Here is a 12,909-nt window from a genome sequence, read left to right on the forward strand (position 1 = left end):
CGTCGCGTCAAAGGTGGCACACTTGACAGTCCGAGGGGGCGTGGCACCTTTCGCGTCGTCCGCAGCATCAGGCGGCGGCGTCGCGTCAAAGGTGGCACACTTGACAGTCCGAGGGGGCGTGGCACCTTTCGCGTCGCCCGCAGCAGCTGGCGGCGGCGTCGCGTCAAAGGTGGCCCACGTGACAGTCCGAGGGGGCGTGGCACCTTTCGCGTCGCCCGCAGCAACAGGCGGCGGCGTCGCGTCAAAGGTGGCACACTTGACAGTCCGAGGATGCGTGGCACCTTCCGCGTCGCACGCGGCAGTTGGCGGCGGCGTCGCGTCAAAGGCGGCCCACGTGATAGTCCGAAAGGGGCGTGGCACCTTTCGCGTCGCGCGCGGCAGCAGGCGGCGGCGTCGCGTCAAAGGTGGCCCACGTGACAGTCCGGAGGGGCGTGGCACCTTTCGCGTCGCCCGCAGCAACAGGCGGCGGCATCGCGTCAAAGGTGGCACACTTGACACTTCGAGGGGGCGTGGCACCTTTCGCGTCGCCCGCAGCATCAGGCGGCGGCGTCGCGTCAAAGGTGGCACACTTGACAATCCGAGGGGGCGTGGCACCTTTCGCGTCGCCCGCAGCAACAGGCGGCGGCGTCGCGTCAAAGGTGGCCCACGAGACAGTGGTCGCGGCACGCCCTTGTGTGTGCAGAGCGGTTGTGTCAGCACAGCCGGTTCGCACCGCGTAGGCCCCTCGTGAGCCCCTAAGGCAGTTGGGGGCGGCGGCGTCAGGGGCGGCGTGTCTGAGTCGGCCTGCCGTATCCACCCTGACGTCGCGTGCCAGTCGTACCACAGGGGCTGGACGGGCGCGGCTTCCTCGGTCTTCAGCGATGTCCTGCTCGGCGTCTCCACCCCATAGGGCGGGGGCTGTGTTGGAGGCGGTGTCGGAGGCAGCGTCGGCGGCGGTGTCGTGGGCAGCGTCGGCGGCGGCGTCGGTTGCAGTGGCGTTGGGAGTATCGCCGACTCCTGCAGCGTGATGGCGCCCGCCCAGTGTGACCACTCGACCTTCGCGGTCGAGACACTTGCGGCACCACGCACGCCCAGTTTCGCTCGGCACTGGTCACACGTAAAGCAGGACATCCATTCCTCTTCTCGCGCGACCAGTTGTGAACACTCCCTGTGCCACAGATTCCCGCACGTCCCGCAGATCCGCCCCTCCGATGTCCCGCCGGGGCACGAGTCCGCACCGCACATTGTCCTACCATACGCCCGGTACTCAAAGCAGAAACCGCACTCGTAATCTGCGAAGTGCTCGCAGCACTCGCCGGGCTCCGGAAAGTCTGCTTCCGCCCATGTCTCGTACGCTTCCTGGAAGTCGTCCATGTTTATCGGGAGTGTCTCTGTTCGGTAATTCAGTCCGTGTCTTCCTCTCGCGGCGTTATCTTGAACCGAAGATCCCTGCTGCGTCGCGATCTCAGGTTCGTAGCGCTCCCACGACACGTTATCTGTCGCGCCACCGATCCTTGTCGCGTCGCCCGCCGTCTCCGGTTCACACCGCTCCCACGTCGCGTTATCTTACGCCGAACGTCTCGAGTTCGCGTCGCTCTCACGCCGCGGTATCTCTCGCCGAAACGTCTCGTGTTCGCGCCGTTCCCGCGCTGCGTTATCTCCCGCTGGCGCGCCGGCGCGCCGTCTCGAGTTCGCGCCGCTCCCACGCCGCGCGGTCGCACCTGCTTCCGTCCTGTCCTGCATCTGCGCGCTTGCGTGCGCTTGCGTGCGCTTGCGTATGCTTACGGCCACACTAGTTGGGCGCCAAATGACGTCCCTCGGCTTCCGGTCCCCGTTTTCCCGTTGAAATAAAAGTCCTGTTATGCCCGTACTGCCCTCGTCGGAGAGGTGTGGGTCCAGGCCAACGTGGCCGGGACCGGGAAAGGCGGGACCTGGAGGGAGAGTGAAGTGATTGCGAGGAATGTTGGTAGGTTGTCGCAAGCAGAACACGGCATTAACGAATTTCACGAGCCGTCTTTTATTAACGCTTATAAAGTCCTGCCGCAGCCTGGCGGAACCGTCGCGGAACAAGTGCCCTACCACGGCGACACGGACTCCCTGATGACGGGGCGGTTCTCAAATACGTTTCGGCGCGAATCGTAAAGTTTATTACTGCTAGGCTGACCCAGTGAGAGAGGGCCCGAAGACGGAGCGCTGTACATACGCGGCCCGTTACGTAATGTTCCGTGGACGGCGAAAAGTTCAGAGACTCGTAGCACCACGTTCGCGTTGTAGAAACTGCCCGCTAGACACGTCTCCCGATGACTCGTAAGTTAACAATGCTAAGCTGATTCGCGGTGGCAGCTCAGCTGCCGTGACCGACTGCGGACTGAGCGAACGTTCAATCCCGAGCGCAACGTGCGCGGCTCGCGGAGCAACGAACACGTCTGTCTCCGCTCGAGACCAGGACGCGACTGACTCTCCCCGCTCGCCCGCGGGCCGGCGCCCGCGGGTGGCGGGGAGGGAGGGGAAAATCGGCCGGCGTGGGAGAGAGCTCCGTCCCGCGGCGCGCCAGGCTGCGATTACATACTACGGCGAAACCCTTCAGAAAGTTATTGAATTATTTACAAAGACATACACGAGACATTAATGAATAAATAAGTTATTTACATTTAAGACCCTTGATCGTTTGCAAATATATATACACAGACATAACCCTCACTGGCATGCTAGGGCGCACGCGGGTGCGTCCCTGGCCGTCGCACTCCACTGGGGACACACAGGGAGGACGTTGACGAGGCATAACGGCCTGAGGGAGCCGAGGAGACACTTGGGTCGACGTCAATAAGTTTTTACATGTTCACCGGGCGCCAACGCAGTGGCTTCGGCGTGTGACCAATGAGTGTGTTCCGCGGGCTCGCGGAAAGGGGAGGGACGCGGATGCTCGGGCGCGCCAGGCGGGGGAGGAGGGCAGTCGGCAGCTGGGTGCGGGAGACAGCAGACGTGTCTGCGGCATCGCTCCAAGACGGTGAGAGCGGAACAGGCGCGGTGTCTTGCTGTAGTTCAGGCTTTGCCGAGGAGAAGGGATTTCACTTCTTACAGTCATAGTGTCATTCAGGCGAGTGTGTCACCTCGTCATTAAGTCCCGGTTTGCATTTTGTCATTCTTCTCACGTGTGTGCTTCTCTGGAGTTTTGCGAGTCGCGGAGTACTTTTGTAGACAGGATATTCGCCATTGAGGGTACAGTGTTTCACGGGTCCTCCCGGACATCGTGCTGTCCGGTCAGACAGTCATCTTATTGCGCGAGTCATAGCGAGTTCAAGTCTTAGCTGCGCGATTAATACTCGTCACGAGCGGGACATCCTGTATTTTTCCAGTACAGCATAAGTGTGCGGAACCGGGCTTCGCCCTACAGAGACAGTCACAGGTGGAAACGCGGCAGCCCTATGTAAAGGGTTCAGCTTCCCGTGCATAAAGAATCTGGAAACTGTATTCGAGTTGTGTTCATTGTAATTCTGGTGACTAAGTCCATTGGCCACGCGGCCCGAACCCCCCTCTACCGAACCCTGAGTAGCTGGCAAAATAACATCATTTCAGAGACTAGTCGACCAGGCGACGACAAGTGACGCCCAACTTGGTAGCCTATCACAAATTTTCAAACTTTCAAATCTTTGAAAGTTACAAATTTTTTCAAATTTTGGAAAGTCCGGCAAAGACAGTGAAAGTGCAAGTCACGTACGCCACGGGACGGGAAGGAAGGCGAGCTGGTGCATCAGAAGTTGGCGCGACTGAGTGGCGCGATGGAGCGGCACGGAGCGCAAGATAACGAGTCGGCTTGTACTACGGCGCGTCTCACGCCGGGATCGGTTGAGCGATAAGGCGGCGGAGATACCGCTTAACTTCAGCCGGGCGGGAAAGTGTCAGGCGAGCTTGGAACACGGAAATAACAACCGAGAAAAGAATTTGTTGTCTGCGGCAGGGAAGATAGGAGATAACAACCGTGAGAGAAGGAGTGGTTGTCTGCGGCAGGGGAGATAGGAGACAACATGAACGACTTCCAAGAGGTGTATGAGTCCTGGGCCGACGCGGGCTTTCCAGAGCTGGGTGAGAGTTGCGTTCACTTCTCGAACTATGAATGTGGATTTTGTTTTGAATACCGAACGTATGGCATGACAATATGCGGTGCGCGTTCATGTCCCGGCGGGACACCTGATGGGTGGTTCTGCAAAGAGTGTGGGGGTTTAGGGCACGAGGAGTGTTTACATCCTATAGCTCGAGAAGAGGTGTGGATGTTTGGATTTACATGTGAGCGGTGCCTGGTGAAGCTGTGTGTGGACGCTGACAAAATCGTCACGATGCCGCCCCTGGAGGTTCACACAGCAACAGCCCTGGGGACCAAACGACCACGAAAGCCAAGTGGCCACACTGGGTGGACGCCGACATGTTGTTCACCATACCTCTGCTGGAAATGACAAAACTTCCTATGCCGCTGCAACAGACGCTACCACACCAGACGCCGCCGCAACAGACGCCACCACACCAGACGCCGCCGCAACCGACGCCGCCGCAACAGACGCCACCACACCAGGCGCCGCCGCAACCGATGCCACCACTCCAGATGCCGCCACCGACGCTGCCCCCGGAAGTTTACCCATCCACCACTCCTTGGGGCCAGACGACCATGAAAGCCGAGTGGTCCTACTGTGCGGATGCTGACACATTGCTCACAATGTCACTGCTTGAGACGAAAACACTCCCGATGCCGCTGCAACCGACGCCACCTTTACAGACGCCACCTCCGACGTCGACGCCTCCAGCTGACCAGTGTATTGCTGGTGCAATGCCGTGCAGCATCGTCAGCAGGACAACGCACTTCAAGACTGCTGATGTAACACCATTGCACATAGCAGCCGAGATGCCGCTCAACACGCCGCCCCCGATGCCGCCCCCGACGCCGCCACCACCGTCTGCCGAGAACGCTACTGGTGCGGCGCCGCGTCTCAACTGGGCAACATTGTCGCACTTCCCAGCCGGCCAACCGGCCGCCGAAGCAGTTGCACACCATGCAATGACCATTAAGCCGCTCCCGACGCCGACGCCACCGCCTGCCAAGAACGCTACTGGTGCGGTGCTGCATCTCAACTAGGCCACATCGCCGCACTTCCCAGATGGCCAACAGGCCGCCGAGGCAGTTACACACCATGCTATGACCATCTTGCCGCCCCCGATGCCGCCGCCACCGCCTGCCAAGAACGTTACTGGTGCGGTGCTGCGTCTCAACTGGGCCACATCGCCGCACTTCCCAGATGGCCAACAGGCCGCCGAGGCAGTTACACACCATGCTATGACCATCACGCCGCCCCCGACGCCGCCACCACCGCCTGCCAAGAACGCTACTGGTGCGGCGCCGCGTCTCAAATGGGCCACATCGCCACACTTCCCAGACGGCCAACCGGCCGCCGAAGCAATTGCGCACTATGCAATGACCATCACTCCGTCCCCGACACTGCCACACACGCCACTGTGGGTGCTCCACCTCCACATGTATTTTAAAGCCTATGTAAATACTTTTTTTTAAATATATAATACAGTCTTAGCTGGTTGATCCCAGTCAAAGATTGAAATTTAATTGTACTGTACATATTGTATTGTTGGAAAAGGAAAGTATTATTTAAAGGAAACCCTACCAGTATGCTAATGCTTAAGGGGCCCGCCTCATCAGGGGTGTATGTGTGTTAGTGAGGCGGGATGAGCTGGTGCTTCTAGCGCGGTATAGCCTTTAAGTGCAAGGCTCTGAACTGGCGCACAGTCTTCTCATCGTCACAGGATAACTGTGATAGTTGAGTGGTGACCGTAACATTATATTCCGTAGAAATGAAGATAAAGGAGTAATGCAAGTCCCTTAAGTGCTTTCAAGTATCTGTACTGGTTGTTTTACGCCTAAAAATTACTCTGAAAACACGCGTTTTAGCCATTTTAACGCTTCTAAAAGTACAGTCTAAAAACTTAATCCGAAATCAAAAGTACTTTTCGGCCCTCAGCGAACTCTTAAATGCTTTTCGTAAGCAGACCCCACTCGGATATTTTGAGTAGTTTTGAAATCCCGTTGTTTTTCCTGAAGCTCTGCACACGGTATGTGTGCCCGGGTAGGCGGAGACCTTAAGTACTTTTCACTAATATGTAATTTTTTAACTATTATAAAACTAAAAATGTACAGTAGTGGTGTAGGTTCTTGTTGGTGATAAAGTTACATCTCAGTATTATTTGATATATTAAAATATAATTCTTTTGAAAACAAACTGAGTCTACAAAGTATGGTGAAAAATTGTACATAATGAAATGTCAGGTAAATATGTAGCCTACAGTCAATCACTTCTGAAATCAATAACTAAATAATATATTTACATATAGTATTTAAATGAGTGAACCAACTGGTATATATACACAAGTGAGTCTTACAGACAGAGGAAAAGTGGTTGCAGTAGGTGTTGGTAACATATTAGTGATAGGTATGTGAACTAAAAAGAGTGGGTTAAAAAAGTTATTCACCCTTTTTCCGATATATATTTATTGTTACGATTTTCTGCGGGTTCGTAAAGGATAGCCCAATTAAAATTTTTATTTCACACACAGTTTTATTGATGGCCACTGAAGTCGTCCGACCGAAGGCCACCCTAAAGCCCGACCTGCAACAGCCAGTATTCAACCCCGCTAAAGGAACGCGCCCCTAGCCATGGCCCACCCGAGTCAGGCGAGCCACCAGCAACCAAGGTAGAACCCGGCCCCCCTAATAAACAGACCGACATTACAGCCGACCAAGTTGTAAAAACAAACACAGAATATTAAACAATATTATGTATACATTAAAAGTTGATTAACGAAAGTGCGACGTAGGAGTGCCCGGGCACTCACGTGTGTAAATACGTCGATACGTGTGTGTGTCCCCCTGGCGGCCTTCTGCCTAAATTAGTCAATTAACCCATGTGACATAATTATTAACCCCTTGTGTTGCGTTATTACCCCCACCAGAGCAGTCCGGCAAGAGACGAACAGTCGCTGGTGTGACGTAAAATTTAAATGAAATAATTCTTAAACATACTAACTTCAATTTGTAGAAGGGACGAGTGATCCTAATCCAGCCTTAATAATTAATGCAAGAATTTAACGCCCTTAAATTCTCTTATTAACATGTCACATTAGAAACTAACGTAATGAGGTCAACCCTGGCGCGAGGGACACCGAGCCTCGGCCGGATGCCATGACATGACGCCAGTACAGCGCGACTCGTGGACCGGGGCGGACGAACGTCCCACGGAGAGACATCATCCATTGTCTGCATTGAACTCACTTCTGGTAATTATAGTCACTTCCTCGAAACCTCTTTTTACTTATCTCTCCGTGCGTACCCGGTCCAATTTTCGGTCCAGTACTTAATCCGGCCGCATAACTTCTAAAACCCCCTGCACCACACTTGGTCTGCGGGGTAGTTTCAGCATACGGCACGGGCCGCCTCCCGAAGAACAGAACTTTAATTAAAACCAGTCGCTCCGGCGCTGACCCCAACTCGTAAGGGAACTTTGAGCGAATTTAGCTACGGTCCGCGCTAGTGGACGCGAACACCGCCTCGAGACATTGTTATACGGGATTGGCCGCCTCCAATCACCCTCACCCCTCTTTTGAGCAGCCAGGCTCAGAAACGCCTAGTGCCACGCTAATACGTAATAATTAGTAACTTTGTGCGACGCCTTGAATCTAGAACATTTTCTTTTGTGAACTTGTGCGACGCGTCACCGCGTAACATTCAATAAACTTGTGCAACGCATCTTCGCGTCACATTTCTTGTGAACTTGTGCCACGTCTTATTACGTAACTTTCAAACTATCCTTGTGTAATTGTGTAATTTCTGTATTGTGTGACATCACCCTCTGTACAACATGGCGTGTAATCAATGGTATTACACCTAAACCACAGTCGCATGAATAAATGACGCACGTCATTTGTTGCATCACTTCAGCGTATGATTAATTAACCATACGACTCCCAACCACCGCCAAGTAGGGAATTCCTCATAACCCACACAACATCGCCGACGGTCCTAGTGGGCCACGCAGGGCAATCGACCCCACGACCCACCTATCGACTAGAAACAGAGCTAGTCTGGCGCCCACCCGGACACATTACATTCACAACAGCCATTCCCGCTAGGAGCCGCACCAGGACTCGAGCCCAAGATCCCAGACGACGGCACCACTACTTATGTCACAATTAATCTTCTAAGCTGGCAAACAATTAACTACACTTAAAGAAATGACTATTCCTCAGTCACTCGTTTTCACAATCCACACACCTCGCTGGGCCGCACCTCTGGCGCAACTCTCGCCGCAGCACCCCTTGTGGGTCTCCGCCGCGGGACTCCGTCGTCACACTCTGCCGCTGCCGACGCACTTCCCCTTCGCCAAGGTTCTGCTCGACTCCTCGCTCGCAACTTCGCTCGGGACTCCGCCGCGCCTGCAACTCTATCGCCCGGAAACTCCGCCGCGGGAAAACTCCCGACTCCACTCACTCACTCACTCCCTGCCCTGGAACCTTCGTCAAGGACTTCGCCACTCTGCCGCACCCTCAGCAATATCGCCGCGGAAGCTCCGCCGCGGGAAGGCTGCCACCTGAACTCTCTGAACTCCACTGACTCTACTCGGTGTCCTCGGGCATATATATATAGGCCCCGGCGCAATTCCAGAACTCACGAGAGCGGCCGGGGCCTGTCGCGTCATTCCACGTCGACACGACGGCAGAAATCTCTCGAAACACGTGTCGGTGGCACGCCTGCTCGCGTAACTCCCAGCTGTCCAGTGTCAGTTACGTGTCAAAGGCAGGGCGCCGCGCGGGGAGTTGAGACGAAGGAGGGGGGAAAGCGACAATCCTTGTTATCTTTCAGGCGCGCGCGGCGCATATCATATTGCGGCAGTCGCCAGCCAGCTCTGCACCTGCACTTGTCCCGGCCAATGTCATGTTCGTAACTATATATATATATATATGTACAAGACATAAGTGAAGTACCTATTACAAATTGAATATTATTGTATATATTGTTGGTTACTCATTACCTAATTTATTATGTCCAATTTTTGGGTCTACATCAGGAGCCTAAATATACATACATATGCCTGGTTGAATGGTTGGTTACATAGGTAATGGAAACTCAAATTATTGTGTTTCAGATTCAAGAATGTTATGAGATGTGGCCTGACGAATATGTTCGAACTGCAATACCGAAAACACATTCTTCAAGCAACACAGTAGCATCTCCTGTGACACTTGATGAGTTTATGCCAAACAAGTCGCTGCAAGTCTCAAAAAAACGAAAATCTGATGCTGCTCAAGACTTATTTGAGGAGGGAAACAGAGATGTCTTCTTCCAGAAACGAAAACTGGATATGGCAGATGAGCTACATTAAAAAAAGTTACCTTTGTTTGAAAAGGAGTTGCATATAAAATACATTGAAATTAAAATAAAAGAAGCAGAGTTGCAGGTGTTACAACAACAGCTATGACTCGCCTTGTAAATATTTTGTGCTAATAAATGTTTTATGAATTTTTTTTATCATTTTATTCCTTGTACACAAATCCTAATTACCAGAACATAATGGTCAGTGAAAATAAGAAATAAATATTTACATGCTGTACAGGTAAGTTATTTGCCAGCATTTGTCAATTTTTATAACTACTGTAACATGGAGATTGTGAAAAGAAAATATGTTGAGCATAATGGATTTTTTTTCATGCTTAGTTATTTTCCTACAAAGTGAACAGAAAATACAGTATACTTACATACAGTTATAAATAACAAACAATCGGTACATTTGTCAAGTTAGTCTACATTTTAAACACTAAATAGATACAACAATTCCATGGTGTGCATAGTACTACATATATTGTGCTGAAAAAGCAAGCAATAAAACCAAAAATTAGTACTAATGTCATTTAGCAGGAGTGCCCACAAGGCGGGTAACGACGCGGACTGCGTCATTAAAATTTCAGGGGGGGGGGGGGGATGGTGGTTAAAAGACAAGAAAAATGTATATATTATTTACATAATTATAGCTTCTAATGTGAAAATACGTTTCTGGTGCTTTGATAATTGAAAGGGATCTTGTAAATCAAATTGGCAACCACGCACTTTCCTCAACAAAACAGTTTGGCATCTGTCTGTTCAGGATGGAAATATTACCTGATATGACCAAAATTATTATTAGAAAATCAGTTTTAATTAATGCAAAATGTGATAAAATACAATACTAAAAAAGTTTAATATTATAAAATAATTGAGTAAATCATTGAGAAAATAGCATACAAAATTTCAAGGGGGGGGGGCGCATCATTAGGTTAGGGGGGGAGGGTGAGTCATAGTGTTTGGGGGCGGGGCACCTCTGTTAGTAAGTACTTCCATTGATTATTAAAAAAGGGTACTGGTAATATGAGAAATTGTGTAATTTGTGCTAAACTAGAATGCTCTACTGTAAACAATATGTGTTATATGGTCAAGACACAGTTTATAAAAGCTATTATAAAATTTCTAACTGCCAAGCTACCCAATCCACATACTGTTAAATCGTAACATTCTTTGCAGTCACATTAGTCACTGAAAACTGTGTTTATCAATGCCGTACGTGCTGCTGTCGCTTGTATTCTTTGTGGCCTATCTTGCACGGGCACCGGAATAGGACCATAAGCTTGTACACCTGGGTTGACATCGGGATCCACTGGAGCTTCACCTTCTTTGGAAGCTATCGCAATGCTATGAAGCACTGCTGTAGCTACTATCACCTGAAGTACTGTGTCCAGTTTCACACGCACTTTCATTGCCAAGCATGGGAAACGCCTTTTAAGAACACCAAACGTCCTTTCAATGGTGTTTCTTGTAGCCTTGTGAGACGAATTATACCTGAGTTCAGCTCTAGTGGCTGGCTGGAGTAAGGGTGTATGCAAAAAGTGGTTTCATGCATAACCATTATCATTGAGTAATACACCCTCAGGAATGTCTCCGGTCTCAAGCTGAGCATGAATACTACTCTGATTAAAAATGGTGCTGTCATGGGTAAATCCCGGCCACCGTGCAACAACATTGGTTAACAGTAAGTTTGAATTACATACTTCTTGAACATTGATTGAAAAATACTGCTTACTGTTACGATACAGCTCTGCATTATTTCCACCAGGGGACTGTATCGGAATGTGTGTGCAGTCTATGCAATCAATCACTCCAGGGTACCCAGCAATGCTATGAAAACCTCTCATCACAGATATTCTTTCAATATCGTTGCTGGGCATTTTTATTACATTACGACCCAACATTGCCAAATTGTAGGCGACTCTCTCTCTTTATTATTCTTGAGACAGTAGATTTGTGGATCCCTACCAAGTCACCACACACAACCATAAATGCTCCAGTAGCATAAAACCTCAGAGACAACAAGAGCTGATTCATAGGTGATACAGGCCTGTTTCTATTAGAGTTGAATATCAGGTTCAATTTGAGTCAAAACATGAACAACAGTTTCTTTTGACAAACGGAACCTCATTACAAATTTTTTATCATCGTACTCTTCAAATGGATTCGTCTGTGGTAAATAAATTCTTCGTCTATGAATTTCATTTTGTCGGCCTACATTCAACAACCTTTCCACGACGTCGTCTTCGCTTTCTGAGCCTGAAGAAAACATTATGATGACAATTACTGAACTTCGGGCATACCTAACAATATATCGGCCTAAATTTCCTGTAAACTATTGTAGCCCATCAAAATATCAATCGTAAACAAACAAGTATCTATGCGAACACGACTACAAAACACAACAAACCAACGAAAAATACACAAGATCTCGGATCCAACTGCTCTGAACCATCCATTTCGGTGGTTCAAACAGATGTTCACCTCAATCCTCTGTCAGAAGGTGAACTCGAATGGTGCAATACGTTTGTGTAACGATCCTGGTTCATTACCTCGTATGATCTCGGATCGACCAGCGATCTTCAATTGTGCAACCAGCCCTTAGAGATGGATTCGGTAACCACATATTTCACCCTTGAACTGAGTAGAGAACATTCATGGTTTTGAAGACTTTCTTGGCATCACTTACATCCAAAAGCTTTTCGTAGTCGCACTCAAGCACTATATTGTACTTGAGTGGACCATTCTCCTTAATCTCCTCCACAAGTTTGATTATTAGGTTAGCCTTTATGAATCCAAGTTATGGTCACATATCTTTGGCAGATCTGGAGTTGTTTCCTGCCACATATATCTTCAAATTGCCTCGGAATCCCACTTCGGCAATGATGAAGCTGTGGGTGTTGACCAAACCAACCCCAGTTCCCACCTTTGTTCAGTTAGTTTAAGGTGTCAGGCCTAGGGGTGTATGCAAGCTTGAGTGCAGCTATCCTCTACTTCGTGGCCGGAGGTCGAGTAGATCCCTTGCACACTTTGGTATGTGCTCTCAAATTGCCAGATCTTGAGAACTCATTGAAACAGTTCTCACATGAATACATTTTACAACTAGGGTTAAGATCACATACCGACTTCTCATGCAGTCTGACATCACTAGTGTAGATGAATTTTTATTAACACAATCTACATGAACAAGGGCGGATCCAGGATTTTTTTTCTTGGAGGGCACAAGGGGCGGATGGGCAAAAAATCAACAATAACTGTGCTTGACCCGGGCAAATAGTAATGTCCAGGTTAAGGTTTTCCAACGCCTTCAAAATATGGTGAGTTTTGTTTTTACCAGTAAGCAGTGGCGTAGCGTGGGTGGGGCGGAGGGGGCGGCCCGCCCCGGGCGGCAGCCCGCGGGGGCGGGTCGCCGGTGAAGCGGGTTGAGATCTGATCTATGATTCATTAATTACATGTGTCAGACACACTATAATGTTCCATTTTTATCTAAAATTTTGCGCACC

The 12,909-nt window shown here is 50.2% G+C and overlaps 1 protein-coding gene across 1 annotated transcript; it reads left to right on the plus strand.

Moving 5' to 3' along the window:
- The first annotated feature begins 2,856 nt into the window (after positions 1-2,856).
- LOC134527384 (proline-rich protein 36-like) lies at positions 2,857-5,104 on the plus strand. The gene is made up of 3 exons (XM_063360035.1): positions 2,857-2,986; positions 3,988-4,062; positions 4,329-5,104. Exons 1-3 carry the CDS (start codon positions 2,857-2,859, stop codon positions 5,102-5,104), a joined length of 981 nt encoding a protein of 326 aa, XP_063216105.1.
- The last annotated feature ends 7,805 nt before the right edge of the window (positions 5,105-12,909 follow it).

This window comes from Bacillus rossius, chromosome 1 (assembly GCF_032445375.1).
Source record: "Bacillus rossius redtenbacheri isolate Brsri chromosome 1, Brsri_v3, whole genome shotgun sequence".
Classification (NCBI taxonomy): domain Eukaryota; kingdom Metazoa; phylum Arthropoda; class Insecta; order Phasmatodea; family Bacillidae; genus Bacillus; species Bacillus rossius.

What these genes read in the sequence shown, in the direction of transcription:
- LOC134527384 (XM_063360035.1), top strand. Translation starts at nt 2,857, where the DNA reads ATGAGTGTGTTCCGCGGGCTCGCGGAAAGGGGAGGGACGCGGATGCTC. An exon ending in TGCGGCATCGCTCCAAGACG is followed by an intron (nt 2,987 to 3,987) that starts GTGAGAGCGGAA and finishes TGTCTGCGGCAG; the next exon opens with GGGAGATAGGAGACAACATG. An exon ending in CGCGGGCTTTCCAGAGCTGG is followed by an intron (nt 4,063 to 4,328) that starts GTGAGAGTTGCG and finishes CCGCCCCTGGAG; the next exon opens with GTTCACACAGCAACAGCCCT.